Source organism: Poecilia reticulata, linkage group LG7, assembly GCF_000633615.1.
Source record: "Poecilia reticulata strain Guanapo linkage group LG7, Guppy_female_1.0+MT, whole genome shotgun sequence".
Lineage (NCBI taxonomy): Eukaryota > Metazoa > Chordata > Actinopteri > Cyprinodontiformes > Poeciliidae > Poecilia > Poecilia reticulata.
The window spans coordinates 20,932,599-20,949,070 of NC_024337.1; the positions used below are offsets into that span (position 1 = coordinate 20,932,599).

Below are 16,472 nucleotides of genomic sequence, written 5' to 3' on the forward strand. Positions count from 1 at the left end.
CCAAGTCTGTTGGCATGTGCCTTTATCAACTATGCACATCTAACGACTGAAAGTTTTAGTTTATATATTAACACAGCATCATTCTGTGGGGAAACTTTTCTCCGTCTAGTGTGATCTGACTGAACTTGAGCTAATTTACAAAGAATGGAAAAAAGTTTTAATATCAGTACATGCAAGGCTGCTAGAGACATACCCCAAAAGTCTAACGGACTATTTTTAAATACACTGAAGCTTCTTACTGTAACATGATGCAATGTATGAGTAGGTTTACTGTTTACGTTAAATTTTACCTTCAAATCACATGTGCCGCAATAATTCATTATTTTTTATGTCATGCTTTCATTCCCCATCCATTCACAGAAAGAGGATTTTATCATTCCTCATTCCTTCTTTTGATGTTAATGCCTAGTAATGAATTCAGAGACAGAAGCTCAGCTTGAAAACTGAATGTGAACATTTATTTAATAGAAAACATATATGCAAGACTTTATTGTAGGAGCAGAATGTATTGTACTTTTTCTTTCATTTTACTTTTTGTGATCGAGGTAAACATCCCTCCTGCTTCACACTGGCACAAAACTCACTGAATAAGTCATGTTCAGGGACATAAACATTCCCAAGCAAAGTGAACAGGTTTTGAGAGAATCAAGGAGTTTATTTTGAAATGCCACTCCTGTTCTTTAGTTCTAACTTTTTTTTTCCTGCAGAGGATAAAACAAGCATATGGCCTTAGAATGTCCCTGATTATTTATTTCATTACTCCAGTTTTTTTTTTTTTTTTGTTTTTTTTTTTTACTTACAGACTTCATAAGCAGAGAACAGAGTAAAGCTTCATGTTTTCCGGTCCAAACACTGTGAGAAATCAGAGCCTGTGATTTCATCGATCTAAGCATTGCCAAGCTGAATTTCAGATGTGCTGACAGGTTTTTTTTTGTTGTTGTTGTTTTTCATAGAGTCAAAGGGAAGTGAAGAGATTTTAAGGCTTGCTTTCAAACAAAACCAGACAGAACGCTGGCCGGGGGATCCAGTGCAGTCATTCTGAAACCGACACCTCACTTTTACGACTGAGCCAGCCTTCCATGAAATAAGATGTTTTCCGTTTGGTTCCTGCTGAGATAAAAGTTTGGCAGGCTAAGTGTGAACAGATAAGAACTTAGGAGAAAGAATACATTGCAAAGGCAATTTCTCTGCAGGGACAGCATTCTGAAGTTGCTATCTAATATGCCTGATATTGCTATGGTAGTAAAAATATTATAAAAAGTTTTGTTGCTGTAGAATTCAGTTATGAGGATCTTATCTTGTTGTGCCAACAGAAATGTTTTTGTGGATTTTTTATTTTTTTTTTTCAGTTTGGAGATGCTGTGGCTTTTTGGTGGTTAAACATCAAGTGACTTTACCTCACATGTTTTTGCAGAGTAAAAATTCTGTCATTCTTTAGGGTCAACAGAAAACACAGTGAAGGATGTGATATATACTAACAATTCTATAGGATTCAATGGTGGTTTTGATGTTGTATATTTATTCCAGGTGCTCTCCATTTATAGACATTTGTGCTTTTTGTTAAGTTCCATTACAAAGCTTTCAGGTGAAATTCGGTCTTAGGCGAAGCAAAAGTCTAGATCTAGTCAGAATAATGAATAACTGTCTGCAGCAATTAGATAATGAAAGCCTCTTGAAGCCACCATGACCTCAATATCAGTAAATTACACTAGGATTACATGAATAAAAATGAAAAAAATCTTAGATTTTGACTATAAAAGACTGAATTTACAAGGATATCTAGCAAGTTCTACAAGAAACTTGAAACAACCCTAAACACTTATCCTAAAAACCTCAATATGGATTATTTTTTTGTTTACCGCATTTTATTTAAAACATATATATTTTTATGCCTCTGCTTTAAAGCATAATTGTTTTCCACATTAGTCCTTGTTTAGCTCCACCTGAACAACAGATTAAAAATATACTTGGGAAAAATAGAGTCAAATTCTGTCAAATGAGTGAAAAAGGAACATTGTTCTTGTCACTTACACTTGTATTCATGATTTATCAGAGCCCTGTTTCTAAATATTTTAATTTACACTTTTGATACGTTTTTTTTTCCTTTTTTAATTGTAGTAAGTCTGTCAATGTAGTTATTTTTTTAATTGTCACAGTAAAAATGGCACTTCATACATATATTTTACACCATAAAGTGAAAATGTTTTGACTACACTTTAATTTACACAATTAATAAAAACTAGTTTGTTAAAAAAATTTAAATAATGGTAATGAAATCATTTAATTTGACTATTTAAACATAAAACTGACTACTGATTGCTGAAACAAATAGTGCTCCATGCGTTGTTTGTTTATTAATGTTTTCCAACGAAAATTTGAAATCTTTACAGAACAGTGGGAAATATACTGAGATTAAACAACACACGTGGATTCTAGTTCCAAAATAGGTGACTTTTGACACCTACCTAGTTGGTAGATGGTATTAAGGAGTACCAAAGTTAACAGCGACTGTAAAACTCACAGCAGATTTTTCCGATTTTTGTTTGCAACCACTGCTGAAAATAATGCATCATGTTGCTGCACTACCATGAAATCCCTACAAGATTCATTATGGTTGTTGGTTCTGGTGAACTTAAATAACTGCCCAAGGTAACATGCATTTTGCAGCTGTATTATTCAGTAGCAATCTGTTTGTGAGTGGTTTAAATATTGTTCAGTACTTGTGTCATGCCAACAAGCTGAGTAGAGTTGTAGTATCTTTACTCATCGCGGTGGTGTCTGATGTGCTCCACTCAATAGAGCCTTTCCACAGTTGTGTTATTTTTCTGCAACAAGAACATTAGTTCTGTTCAATGACCTGTTCAAGCTGGAGTCTTACTTTGATTTAATCCTCCATATAAACCTCCTGAGTGTTGAGCTGTAATCTGGACCTTTTTTCTGTCTCTTTCTCCCAGCTGCGGGCCCATGCAGTGGACATGAATGGGAACCAGGTCGAGAACCCGATTGATCTGTACATCTTCGTCATCGACATGAATGACAACAGACCAGAGTTCAAAAACCAGGTCTACAATGGTTCTGTGGATGAAAATTCTAAACCAGGTAATGACACAGAAGAGAAGGTAGAGGGATAATTTATCCAGAGCAATTCCAGAAATTAGCCTGTTGCAGCAGCCAATGTAAGTCTGCAAAAGATCAGTGGTGTGAATTAGAGGAAAGAACGCTGTCATTACAAGTGTTGTGCAAAATGTGAATATTGGGCAGAACAGAGAATCTTCCGTTCCCTTTGATGTATAAGTCTCTCTGTGTCTTACAGCTTTTCATTTAGCCCAGAAAAACAAAGACTTTAAAGCAATAAGTGTTGTCATGCTGGTGAAAAGATAGAGGATTAAATGTACCAAATGTAGCGCTACTGGCTCGTTTGGCATCAAACCTTGGAGCAGAAGTATGCTAGAGATGTGCTCCGTGTGCAGGCATTAGTGAGTTTGAGTCTGATGAGCCCAACTTTATAATGCTGGAGGTGATCTGAACAGTTGTCCAGGTGCTCATTTTCTTCTCTAAATCTTCTGTTTGCTTTTTTCATTCTGCATTTTTTTCAGAATGATCTTTTCTCTCCCCATTCTGCTGGCGTTCCCCCGGCCTTGCCCCACACAGCATATGAGTCTCTATGGCATGAATGACATTAAGCTGAACAATAATCATAAAAAAAGACTTTTAGAATTTGGAGCTCCAGTGGTTTCAAAGGAAGGCCAATTACAGACTTGAATTAGTTTGCAAATTAAAGAGTCATTATGGGGACGTAATCCTGTCAGGCACAGCTTAGGACGCCCATACAAAGGGTCCACATTAAACCCCATATGAGTGCAGCTTAATGAAATTACCCCAGTGATGTGTGACACATTGTGATTCTTCATCTTTCACTGTATCCCTCCATCTCAAGTGAAAAGTGTTGGGTGGGGACTGATAGTCTCTCGGCTTGGAATCAAACCAAACACTCAGTCAGTCCTCTGTTGCTCTCCTTCTCTTTCCTGCTCTCTGTTCATAACATCTTTTTTTCTTGTCTAACTAAGAGGGCTTTAGAGTGCTCCCTCTGGCCGAGTCATTGACAAATGTTGCTTTGAAACGTAATGAAGTTTGAAATGGGAGCTGCGGTTACAATTATCCTCGGACAGGGGCTGTCAGTGGCATGATATCACTATCTCTGGCAATTAGAATCAACTAGCGAAGAGGGAGAAAGAGATGGAGAGATTGGGTGACAGGCGGCGGGACCCTACAGAGTTTTATGAGGGTGTGGAGACTTGAAAGCAAACAAGCAAAACATTCATGGAAGCACAGAGGCTTATTCTTCACATAATGGGTGACTCATCAGGAGGGGCTCATGCATTTAGGCACCTACAGTAAGTTATGCAGTGATACTTTCTGCATGGGTTTGAACTTCACCCTATTTCTGTAATATTACATAACAATACTACCTCTGTAAACAAATACTTCTTAAAATGGGAACTTTCTTGTCACTGAATTAATAGTATTCGAAAGTTGAATTATACTTTATTTATTTTAGGCCTGCAAAAATAATGTAGTTTTTAAATGGATTTCAGCAAATCTGTACCTAGCAAAAGTAACCAAGGAAGATAATCTATAGGACTGTTGGGGGAAATCACCTCTGAGCAACAGGAGTTCAGATTTCATTTGCTTCAAGCTTGCATTAATATTGTTGCTAAAGTTCACGATCTCTTACCTATGAAGAGAAAAGTGACACAGTAAGTTAAACTCAAAATATTTGTCTCTTGTGATTTTGTTTTGTATGTGAGAAGGGCCCTTTGTTCAAAAAGAACAGTTTAGGTAGTTTGGTTAAGTAGCACAAAGAACAAAAAAAGTACCACACTAAACATCTCCAAGCAAAACAGAACATTAGAAAAAACATGTTTCTTTTAGTTAGTAAAAGTTTTGCTGTGGTTGGACAGTATAATAAAGGAAAATCAAATGTGTTACACATCAGCACAGTCCTGTGGGAAGGTGCTACGGTGCCAGATGTAAAGATCAAAACTCTTGACATGAATCAGCCCGTTGACTGTGAGTCAGTGTCGCCTGGCAAAGCAGCTAGTTGAGGCGTTTTCCACATGTGGGCGGACAAATTTGGCAAATGCTGTCCACACGAGCATTTGCAGTTTTTGAACAATCATGCTACAGTAAGAAAAATCCTTTTTGACTTAAAAATACAGTCAGGATTCAGTAACAAAAATCAGATTAATTTAGATTTGTATTGGATTAAGTGGGAGTGAGGCCAAAAGATTATTCCGTGGGTCCGGTTGTTTTGGTTTGGCGATAGAAAGACACTTCCAAAATCTTGGAAGCCCTGAAGCATTTTTAATGTGTTTTGTTTTTTTTGTTTGTTTGTTTGTTTGTTTTAAACTGAAGCGAATAATTAAAAATACAATTTAGAACACGTCTCCATCTCTATTGGTTCATAATTCTACCTTCATCCATCACTGCTCTGTCCTTTCTCCTTTTCCCTTAGCACATGGTTTTATTCTATAAAATACAAAAATGTTGTGGGTTGGGCTATAGAATTTGCCAAACTGTAATCAGACATAGAGAAGATTTCACTTTTTTATGAACAAATATGTGCCAATGCACAAATTGTGTTTACAGGTTGTAACTTTGTTTGAACAGAAAATGTCTGTGAGGCCAGAAAAAAATTATTAATGTGAAACAAGTAATTATTAAATAGCATGTATGTGATGTTTTCTCTGAGCAGTTAGCCCTGCTCTCATGTATGGAAGTTGACAGGAGTAATCTGCTTTCACTTCCAATCTTGGGTGTAGAGGCTTTTCCTTTTTCTTTTCAACATGTTTATTAATCACTCCACCTGCAAACTGTTTGTGAGATGCAGAAGTTGTTTCTTTGCTGTCAAATATCAGAGAAAAAATTGTATGTGGCTTGATAAAAAAAATCTTCAAAAACGTTTCAGAACCATTGCCGGGGGAAAAAAAAAAAGCTCATAGGTCAGAGCAGAAAAAGTTAAAACAGAGCAAGCTCAAAAGCTTAAAAATTGTGAACACTCAGGCAAAGAGTCGAATGTGATGCAATGTGAGATATTCTGCCTCTGTGCAAGTGACTGGCAAAAATCAATAAATCACTCTGGAGAAACTGAGTTTAAGAAAAATGTCCTGGCAAATAGCAAGGTTTTTTTTTTTTTTTTTTTTTTAATTTTGTCACAATTTTCATGATGCCTCCACCATACAGAACAGTGGGAATGTTTTTTTTGTTGTTTTTTTTCCCATATACTCTCATTCATTGTAACTCATGTAAACCCCCAGGAGTGTTTGTTGCCCATGGTTTAGTCTTGAATCTGAGAAAAACAGGTTTGATAAATGCCCTTTATTTTATAGATGTGGAACAGCTGTGGCAGATTGAATACAGGGAATGAACAACAAAATTATCAAAACACAAATTAACACCAAAACCCAAACATAGCCATACAGCAATAACATAAAAAGCAGTATTTTTATTAATAAGAGCAAAATTAACTGCATCTGGACGTGCATGTTGACCAAACTTTTGTCTTCGCCAGGAACTTATGTGATGCATCTATCTGCATTTGATGCCGATGACAACACCACGGCTAATGGAATGGTGCGCTATCGGATCCTGTCCCAGACACCGCACAGCCCCATCCCTAACATGTTCACCATCAACAGTGAGACGGGGGACATTATGACAGTGGCGCCTGGACTCGACAGAGAGGTTTGTCTTTCATGTTTCACACTTCACAAAGATATTGTGACAGTGAGGAAATGGGTGCTTTTAAATCCCAGAACCCCTTTTGCGTTTCACCATGTCTAAGTGGGCATAAGACACGTCTTTATTTCCTCTTAAGCACCACTTTTTCTAACAGTATTGTTTACTCTGTCAACACTTTTAAATCTCATGTAGCCATTTGTCAGAACATATTTCCTCCACACAAACACAAACATCAACTCCTCTGTTTTTTTTTTTTTTTTTACAGTAAATAGTCTTTGGTCACCTTGTTTATGGAGCTCTAAAAGTTGTGACAAGATCCAAATGTGTTTATTCTCGCATCAAGGATGTGCCAGTGACAACTCTGCAAAGACATCTGCGAAACAGATCATCCTCCCAAACTGTCACTACTGACAGACCTATTAACAACACATCATGCTGCGGTGGGCTGCTCATGTTGTGTTGTTCATGCCTGTGAGTGTGTGTGTATGGCTGTGCGGTAGAGACAAAGGGAAATTTTTTTGAGATGGAATGCCCTTGACACCTGTCAGACAAACACAAAAGCCCATATAACCACATCTGTGCTCGGTAAAACAAGAGCAGCGGAGGGAAAAGGAAAAGCTGAGGGGGAGCAGGAGAACAAAAACAGAGCTGAATAGATGGGGTATTACCGTGATGAGCGAAGAACTGAGTGTGAATTTGGCAAAGAAAAAAATAGGGTAACAGAGACGGAGAAACAGGGTAAGACAGCGGGGTGCCAGAGGCAAAGAAAGGTATGAGGCCAACATGTACTAAAAATTTCCCAGCTGAGCCGCTGCTGCTTAATTTTGCTGTTTTATCTGCACTTTAGCAAATCCAGACACTCTCCCTAAAATGTAGGATTAAACTCCTCCTATCCCATTTTGTACTTCAAAGAGCTGTTACTGACATAATTATTTTGCCTTTTTCTGTATTAGAACAACCCAGGTAAAGTCCAGATCTGTCTCAAATTGGACTTCAAAATTGATGTTCACAGATGTTATTCACACAAATTGATCAAGCTTCACTTATTTTGCAAACATATGAGCAAAAAATTTTTGGTGTGTCATACACACCAAAGAACTAGCAACTACAATGGCATTGAAAACTTATTCTAAAAAGTATTTATCCAGAGAGGGACTGAAAATTGCTGCAATCCACACTTCTCCCATTTTTATGCATAAAAAAACCACTCACAACCAACAACAGATGTTCTTTTGTATTTGATTGTCATATAAAAGTTTTGGGTTTGTAACCTGAAAAAATGTGAAAAACTTTTACACTTCTGCAAGACACTGTGTAGACTTTGCCATTCAAACTAACTCAACCAATTGCACTCTTAAGATGTCAGCACGTCTTGTATAAAGACAGTGTTTGTCTTTCAAGAACTTGTCAAAGACACTACTACCTATTTGGTATGTATATACTTCATGTTAATAGAACTATAAATGTGCCTGTGGGATCTATGTGAAAAGATTAAGAGTTTAAGTGTGGCTAAAAGCCGGTTTCTTTAACCTCTTGACCATAAAATCTCATTCTGATCAGAGCATCTTCAAAGTGACTCAACTTGTGAGATGTTGCTGTAACATAGCATCTATTATTAACCTTAAGTGGGCCAAGGAGGGACACCTAGTACAGCAGGGAGAGGGTCACTGAAGCTCAAGGTTCATTGATGGCTTAGGGACCAAGAGCTTGAGCAGCTGGTCTATATATTAAACTGCGATGGCATAACCTTGTCAAACTTGGCTGTAGAAGTAAAAGGCCTGTGGGCCGTTTGATTCTGTTGTGGTGCTAAATTTAAAAAGCTATTGTTACCGATTTGCTGCATTTCAAGTTATATAAGTGGAAATTTATGGAACATCTGTGTTTGCTTCAAAAAAAACCTGTAGTGTAATTGTCACCACAAAACCGAGATCTGTTGCGACAATTACACCGAAGACATTACATACAGCCATGAAAAGTCAACAAACATGAAGCTACAGTATAAAATCTATCTGTAAAAAAAACATTTCGGAACCTCCCTTTAGAAGCAACAAATTTAGAGTCATTTTCTTTTTTGATTTGTCAGTCACACATAGTCGTGCATGTTGCTTTGGAATATACAGTAGCTTTAATTCATCAAGGTCTGTTGGTATTTTTATACAATTACATAAGGTCCATGATGTCATATAAATCAGATTGAAATCTGGATTTTTTTCTGAGCTGTTGCAACAGTTACTTCAGACATTACTAAAAATCTCCTGTGAATATTCCTTCTCACTTTAGTTTTTTGAAAATTACTTTAGAACCCTCCCCCTATTGATGGACAGCAAAAATTGGTTATCTAAGGTCATTCTTTGCAGTGTGTTTATCGCACCGTCCATATGTTGGGTTTTGTACACTTATGGTTAGATTTGAATAATTTTATAACCTGGAAAAGACTAGCTTTTTGTTTTCTGATGTCCTTTTGCATAAAACTATTTCCCATTACTGCAACAACATGTGCTGTACTTGAGGCACAAATAACATACCTCTGTTTTCCTCTTACAGAGTTCCTAGAAAACAGGAAGTCTGTAACTGTGCAGTCTTTATGGGAAAATGCACCAAAAACATCACTAATCACATTTCAGCCAGCATTTTTTGCATTTTGAAACCTTGACAGTTTAAACACCACAAAGTCCTTTGTAGTCTGATCTGTGAAAGGTGTTATGCGACTGCAAAAGCAATAATTAAATGACCTATTTTCTGTCAGATTTCACACCTTTCTTGAGAACCCTGCTGTGTCCTGTCCTCTCCTCTGTTCTTTCCCTTTAAAACGTCTGCTTCCTCTTCTTTTTTAACTCACACATTGATTCTCTGCTAACTGCTCTGCAGTGGACTTTTAAAGAGCTTGTTGACAGCAACAGACCTCAGCACTCCAGAGGAAACTGGGTGTGCTGTGGTATTGTTGCAACCCGAGAGTTTCAGAGAAGCTCTGCATAATTACTTCGTTGTCTAATTGGTGAGTGTTATGTACAAGCTGTACAGAGGCTGATGGGACAGCCAGGCAAGAACAAGATATGTAGAAAGAGGAGCGTCAAAGTGTGCTTGCGTGTATACGTTAATGTTAATGAGTGTGTGCTCAAGGTTGGAGTTCAGCATCTCATTTAGCATCAAGATGAGAGGAACCAAGAGGAGCTGTCTAATCCTCCTGATGTGGCGTCCTGGTCTAATTGGGATATTTACTTGGTAATTAGCAGGTGAGAGAGAGACAGTGGGAATGTAATTGGGAATCTTGGTGACAAGACACATTATCCAGACAGTCGGCTCCTGGGCTCTATCCTTCCTGCAGCCCATTAACTGCACCCTGGGACAGAAGAAGAGAAAAAGAAAGCTGCAAAAGAAGAACGTATGAAAGAGCCGGATGAATAAGGAAGAACACAAGTGCTGCTGTGCACAGACACACAAATAAGGAAAAAAATAATAAAATCTCAAACCACTGAAGTGACATTGTGTCATTTCAAAAGAGGGAATGGCATTTATTATTCCCTCATATTACTGCTTCACAGATAATCTATTAATCTCTGTCAGTTGGATCATTGTCTCCACATCTGTCGATCAGTGGTACTGAATAAGCAGCGCGCCTAACGACTTTGATGGCATGCTGCACCCGTGGGGAGGCTTCACAGTGCAGCCTCTGGATGATGTGATGTCTGGCCAGGATCCACCGAGAAACGTTTCGGTTCAGTCAAATGAAAGGCTTTACCGTTATGATTCTGTGTTTCAAATAAAACCACGGCCCGCCAAAAAAGGCTTTGTTTTTCTCCTGGGAGCCACATTCTGTAGACAATGTGCTCATAGAAGAGAAAGCTATCTTTAGACGAATAACAGCATTTCTATGTCTCCCCCTTTTTTCTTTTGTCCTTTCTCAGAAAGTGTCCCAGTACACCATCATTGTGCAAGCCACTGACATGGAGGGAAACCTCAACTTTGGCCTTTCCAACACAGCCACTGCCATCATCACTGTCACGGACATCAACGATAATCCTCCCATGCTGACCTCAAGAACTGTAAGTTATTACAAATATGGAAGTGTGGAGAAGGTAACTGTTTAGAGAATGAGAGGGTCTGGGTTCAAAGAGGACGGTGAAAATGAAAAGAAGGCTAGAGGGAAAGACCTGAGAAAAGAATGTGTAGCTATAGGAGAAATGAAAAGCAAAAAGAGGTATGAGTTAACAGAGTAAGGAAGAAATGAAATTCAATTTTGGTTCAATTGTATTGATACACTAACATTCCACACTGATTTCAGGGCTCCTTGCAAAGAAAGAAACCCCATTCCCCTTGAATCTGAACTTTCAACAAGAGTTCCAACAATATTGTGTGGCTATAAAACATAATTTATGCTTTTAAAATACAGAGATTGCCTACTTGTTTTCCTGTAAAGGACACTTACACACGAAGAACATTGATCTATATTATTGACTTCCATCTGCAAGAATACCCAATCCTGCAAATGGTTAATGATTGTTGTCATCATAGGGATATTTAGAATGATGATTGCATTACACTGGGTCATTACTGGGAGCAGGGTAAAAATTAAAAGTCCAATGTAATGCAATTTATGTAATGTATTAAATCACTAGAGAGGCAAGACATTTCCCTTTTGGCTGAGTCTTACAGCAAGTGTGTCACTTGTAGTGTACGTTACAAGACGGCTAAAAGCAGAGTCAGTTTCCTGCACTTCTAATTAATTATAAACAGTTGTGAATGTCAAAATCTCTTTGGATATTAAATATACAAACCCTGCAAAAGTATTCATACCACTTGAACGTATTCATACGTGGTACAGTCACAACCTTAAAAGGTTATTGGGATTTTACATGCAGACCAACACAAAGTATATTGAAATTTTAAAGTGGAAGGAATGAGGTTCTGACAAAATAGGGGAACAGAAGGCAAATTAATAAGTGTTTATTACACTAACATATGTTTAATAAAATGAAAAGACCAAACTGAAATAAAGTATGGCAGAATACCAACCCAACACAAGCCCTAACTAATTCAAGAAAAGCAAAACCAGTTAACAAAACATCAAACCCAACATAAATATCAGGACTATGGGGCAAGCATGAGCTGAAACTGATGTGAGGAGCAGCTGGGTTTAAATAGACAGGAAGACCTGCCCAGGTGCTCCCAGGTAGAGAAATCCAATCCACACTCACTTTACCTGAGAAACAGAGCAGGTAATATAAAGCAGTTGGAGAACATTACAATGAACCAAACTCAGGACATTTCAGTCTATCACCCAGAATTAAAAGGAGTATGGTACAGTTGCAGGACTAATTGACTAGGCTCATTTATCAGAGAGAACTTGAGACTGCTACACCCAACTCTTAACAGCACTATATGGCATTAGGAACTAGAAGGAAGAATGGGTGGACGAAAAGCCCTTTGCTCTCCGACTCCCGGAGCAAATACTAATACTTTGTCAACAATGTGCTCAGCCTTTAAGTTGGTAGGAAAGCAGTTAGCGTTAGTATTTGCTCTGGGGGCTGTTTGGACTCATACGATGTTCAGCTAGCACCAACGTCAAGCATGTGTCAGCTTTAAACCTCATCAGAGAGGTGCTACATCACATAGAAACATGCAGGGAAACAAGCAGTGCAAAGATGAAGAAAAACTATAGAAAATAAATGTGTACATGTTTAAATGTACTGATGAGCAGACCACATTTTAGACTCCAAAAAGGAAAAAAATAAATAAAGAAAAGAAAAGGCAGAATGACAAGGAGACAAGGAAGAATGAGGGAGTACTTTGTCACTCAAGCAATTTCCTACAGTAGCAGTGATGAAGTGCAGACAGGCCTTGTTGTAAATCAGTAGCCTTCCCTGACTCCCTTTTCTGCATTAACATTCCCTACTGATGGTGGTATATTGATGATGCAGGGCAATAACAGATTGATATCCTCTAACTGGATTCCACCTAGTTAAAGTGCATTTCCATCAGCGTCACATGAGGAAGTTAATATTATCAGGAATATTGATGATAAACTTTAGTGGAGGTTTAGGATTCACGATGAGGAAAGCACTTTCACCCACTCCCCTCATAAATCATCCATTTTAGTAGGGGGAGATAACATGAAAAGCCATTTTGTTGAGATTGCAGGCCATTATGCAAATATTTAGTTTTAGCAATAAACCCCATAGATCTTTCAGCATGTCCCAGAAATAGAAAGTTTGGGGAATTTGTCTTTAATGTTGATGATTAATATTTCATCATGCCTATCAGAGGCTGGCCTATTTTTCAAGTAGTCACAGAGTTTGTGTATGTGTGCAGATGTGAAGCCTTTGGGTGTTTATTGCACTATGTCTCTAATACAGATAGATTTGATAAAATGAATCAAATTGTTTATACCTTTTGTGTTTACTCCATTGCTGCTATGTTTCCATATGGCGTTGTAGATAAGTGCGGGGATGCACAATCGCAGTAGTTAGTGCAGGATTCTCAACGCTGGTTTCTTGGCCTCCTGCCTGTGCTGCCCTTACAAAGTTCACATGATGAAGCTCCCTGTCACTTTTCGCCTCTCTTTCTACCTTACTCTCCCCCCTTGTAGTTTTGTCAGTGCCAAAGTAGTGACAGAAGAGTAAGGGTGCTGGCAAGAGGTATTATGTCAAGTATTGAGAGAAAGCCAGCAGTGCTCGTTGCCAATCACAATCAAGGGGTTCCACCCTTATTCCCTCATGTGTTACACTTGGAGTTAAGATTTGCTATCACTTAGAAGAACCAGAATTACCTCCACAGTTATTTGCACCCGTAGTAGTAAAGACATTGAGAGCCGCAAGATTGATAAATCTCGTATTGCAGAATCATATGTCCATTTTTACAAAAATCAAAAAACCCCTTAGGAAATGATTTTGTTGTCTACAGAATCACCAGTTTCACACATAGTGGCATGCCTCTCCATTCCTATAAAACAAATACAACTGAAGACTGTTTTTAAAGTGTTTTGAAGCTCTTAATTAGTTACCCAACACTTCCTATTTTTCCTGTGTAATACAAATATTACACAGGAATAAAATAAATTCATGTGTAGGAAAAAAATTAATATAAAATATAAAGTTGTACTGTTGCTGAAGTGGGGTCCTGGAATCAGGAAGTCTCCAGAGCAACAATAGACTATGTAGTTTTCTGCTTATAACCGGCACCATCATGTTATAACATGGCAATTATATTGTATGGACAATATAATTATTGTATCTCATTGTGTCACATTTGTACAATATAATCATCATGTTTATGCAATATAATTATCACATTTATAAAATATATTTGTCACATTTATACAATATAATTGTCAAATTTATACAATATATTGTTTGTATAATAAATGATCACGTTCGTAAAATAACATGAATATATTATCATGTTCATACAATATATTACTATGTTTCTACAATATAAGAGTCACGTTTGTACAACATAATTATAACGATATAACGTGACAGTGCTCAAAAATGTAGTTTCGTCCTTGACAGCAACACGCTTCTGTACCTTTCAGTTCCCCCAAATTAAACAACTTGTAACTGCAGTGTTGCTAGTGAGAATGTGGTGAATCCTTTAAAGGCTTTGATCATAACTGGTTAACACTTGCCCTTAGCTTTTACTAAGGGAAAGTTACTCACAAACAAGATGTCGAAGGATTCCCAAGAGAACCTCAGAGCTTCCTCTGAAGTTTATTTTATTGAATTGGTTTTTGGGAGTCCCTGAACCAAACTACCGCAATAAATCACTCAAGCACACACAAACAAATGCTCAGACAACAACATACGACAGCCTGCCTACTTAGCCAAACCAGACAGTGCATCAAGACCACCCGGACTTGTCTGTTGTCTTAAGAATGTCATTGAGTCTCTGAACAGCTCTCCTGACGCAGCCCTCTAATCTGCCCGCTGCTGTCGGCTGTTTGCTGGTTGATGTGAGCGTCACCGAGCAGGGTATTATGGTCTTTTGGAGTGTTTGGTCTGTGGCTTTGCTCTTTGATATCCTTCACCCACATAAGCGGCTCAGTAGCTCATCCATGCCTGTTACCCGCGGTGACATGGTAACTGCATGGTGCTGCACGCCAGTTACCTCCAGATGAGTTGGAAAACACAACATGACCTCGCATGTCTGGACTTGTCAAGTTGTTTATGTAGGTGGGTCTGTGGTCAACTTGTGTTTTGCAGACTTCTTGTAGTGTCAGCGTCAATTATCCCCCGAGCTCGTTCAAAACAAACAAGAATCCCCGTCATAACCGGCACATGACAGACAGCGGCTTGCTGCTCATCAGGCTTATCAGGACAAAGCACATGTATTTGGAAAGCATGAGGACGACCAAAAACTACTTAGATACACTCAAACAGATGTTTCAAGCCTCCCGGCTGATAGCTTTTTTTCCCTCTGCAAACATTTCCCCTCCTTGTCATTCTGGATTTCAAAGGAATTAAATATTATTGTTCATCAAAGAATACCAGAAAACAAAAACATTAAAAGTAAAAACTATGCCCCTCTTAGCATCTATTTGCCAGTGGATAAGCTGTGTTTTCTCCTTGCTTGTGGAAATGAGATAAATTACTTTAGCTAAAAGACTTGAAAGGATTATTTTCTATACAGGAGCTCAATGGATACAAAAGGAATATAAGACCAGTAAAAGTAACTTTGTTTCAGAAAGATGTAGCTTCTCATTTTTTTCTGCTTCTTACAGTTTTCTGGCGAGGTCCCAGAGAACACAGAGGATGTTGCGGTGGCTAATCTGACTGTTATAGATGCTGACCAGCCTCACTCTCCTAACTGGAACGCCATTTACAGGATCATAGGTGGGGACCCAACTGGGCACTTTACCATCCGCACTGATCCCGTTTCCAACGACGGCATGGTCACCGTGGTGAAGGTAACGTACTATGTACTTTATGGCATGTCTGAGGTTATTATAGTGGGAAGTACCAGCTTTCCTTCTATGCAGAATATCAGATTCCACCTGGATTTAGGTACAAGCCATTATAATAGGCGACAGAGTTAAATAAGGGCAGGTGGAGGTCTTTGCCTTTCACATGCCCCTTTGTGTCCAAAAGAAGGATTGGAGGCTAATGTGCCCTTCAGAAACAGCTCATGCACTCAAACACACACTTTAATGCGGTGGCTGGTGAGACTACTGCAGCAAATTAGATATTGATTTCTCAATTACAATGGCAATGGTTTTATACACTCATAATGTTCTCACTGCCATGGTAAATGACAGTAACAACAAAGCCATGTCTTGTTACAACTTGCTATGTTGGCGACAAGACCACTCAGAGCAAAGCTGACCTCATAGTTTAAGGCCCCAGTTGCATTGCTTCAATTGTTTTTTTTTAAACAACTATTGTTTTCTTCACGTTTGACTTTAATCCCTATGCCCCACCAACATTTTTTTTTTAAATGTAAAGTACTTTTACACTGAACAGATATTCTTTAAAACAGTATCAGATGCATGAGGCCTTTATTTTTTAGCACTCAAAGACCACATCTTTATACTAGGGCTGTTGTAAATGATTATTTTAGTAATCGAGTAATCTATAGATTTTTCTTACGATTAATCGAGTAATCGGATAAAAACAATTATGAAATAAAATATTGGTAAATCTTCCATAACACCAGTGTTACTATCGGATATCAACATCAGTCTATTTTTTCCACATTTGAGCTTCCCTACCAGTTACTTTTTTGTAGACCGGGGGAGC

At 38.2% G+C, this 16,472-nt stretch overlaps 1 protein-coding gene across 1 annotated transcript in view; it reads left to right on the top strand.

Moving 5' to 3' along the window:
• The window catches only part of LOC103467941 (cadherin-4-like), a 258,410-nt gene that overhangs the window by 214,767 nt on the left and 27,171 nt on the right, over positions 1–16,472 (top strand). The window contains exons 7-10 of the mRNA XM_017305652.1: positions 2,955–3,099; positions 6,572–6,744; positions 10,647–10,784; positions 15,458–15,767. Coding sequence (XP_017161141.1) covers positions 2,955–3,099; positions 6,572–6,744; positions 10,647–10,784; positions 15,458–15,767 — 766 coding nt within the window. The remainder of the gene's footprint in view (positions 1–2,954; positions 3,100–6,571; positions 6,745–10,646; positions 10,785–15,457; positions 15,768–16,472) is intronic.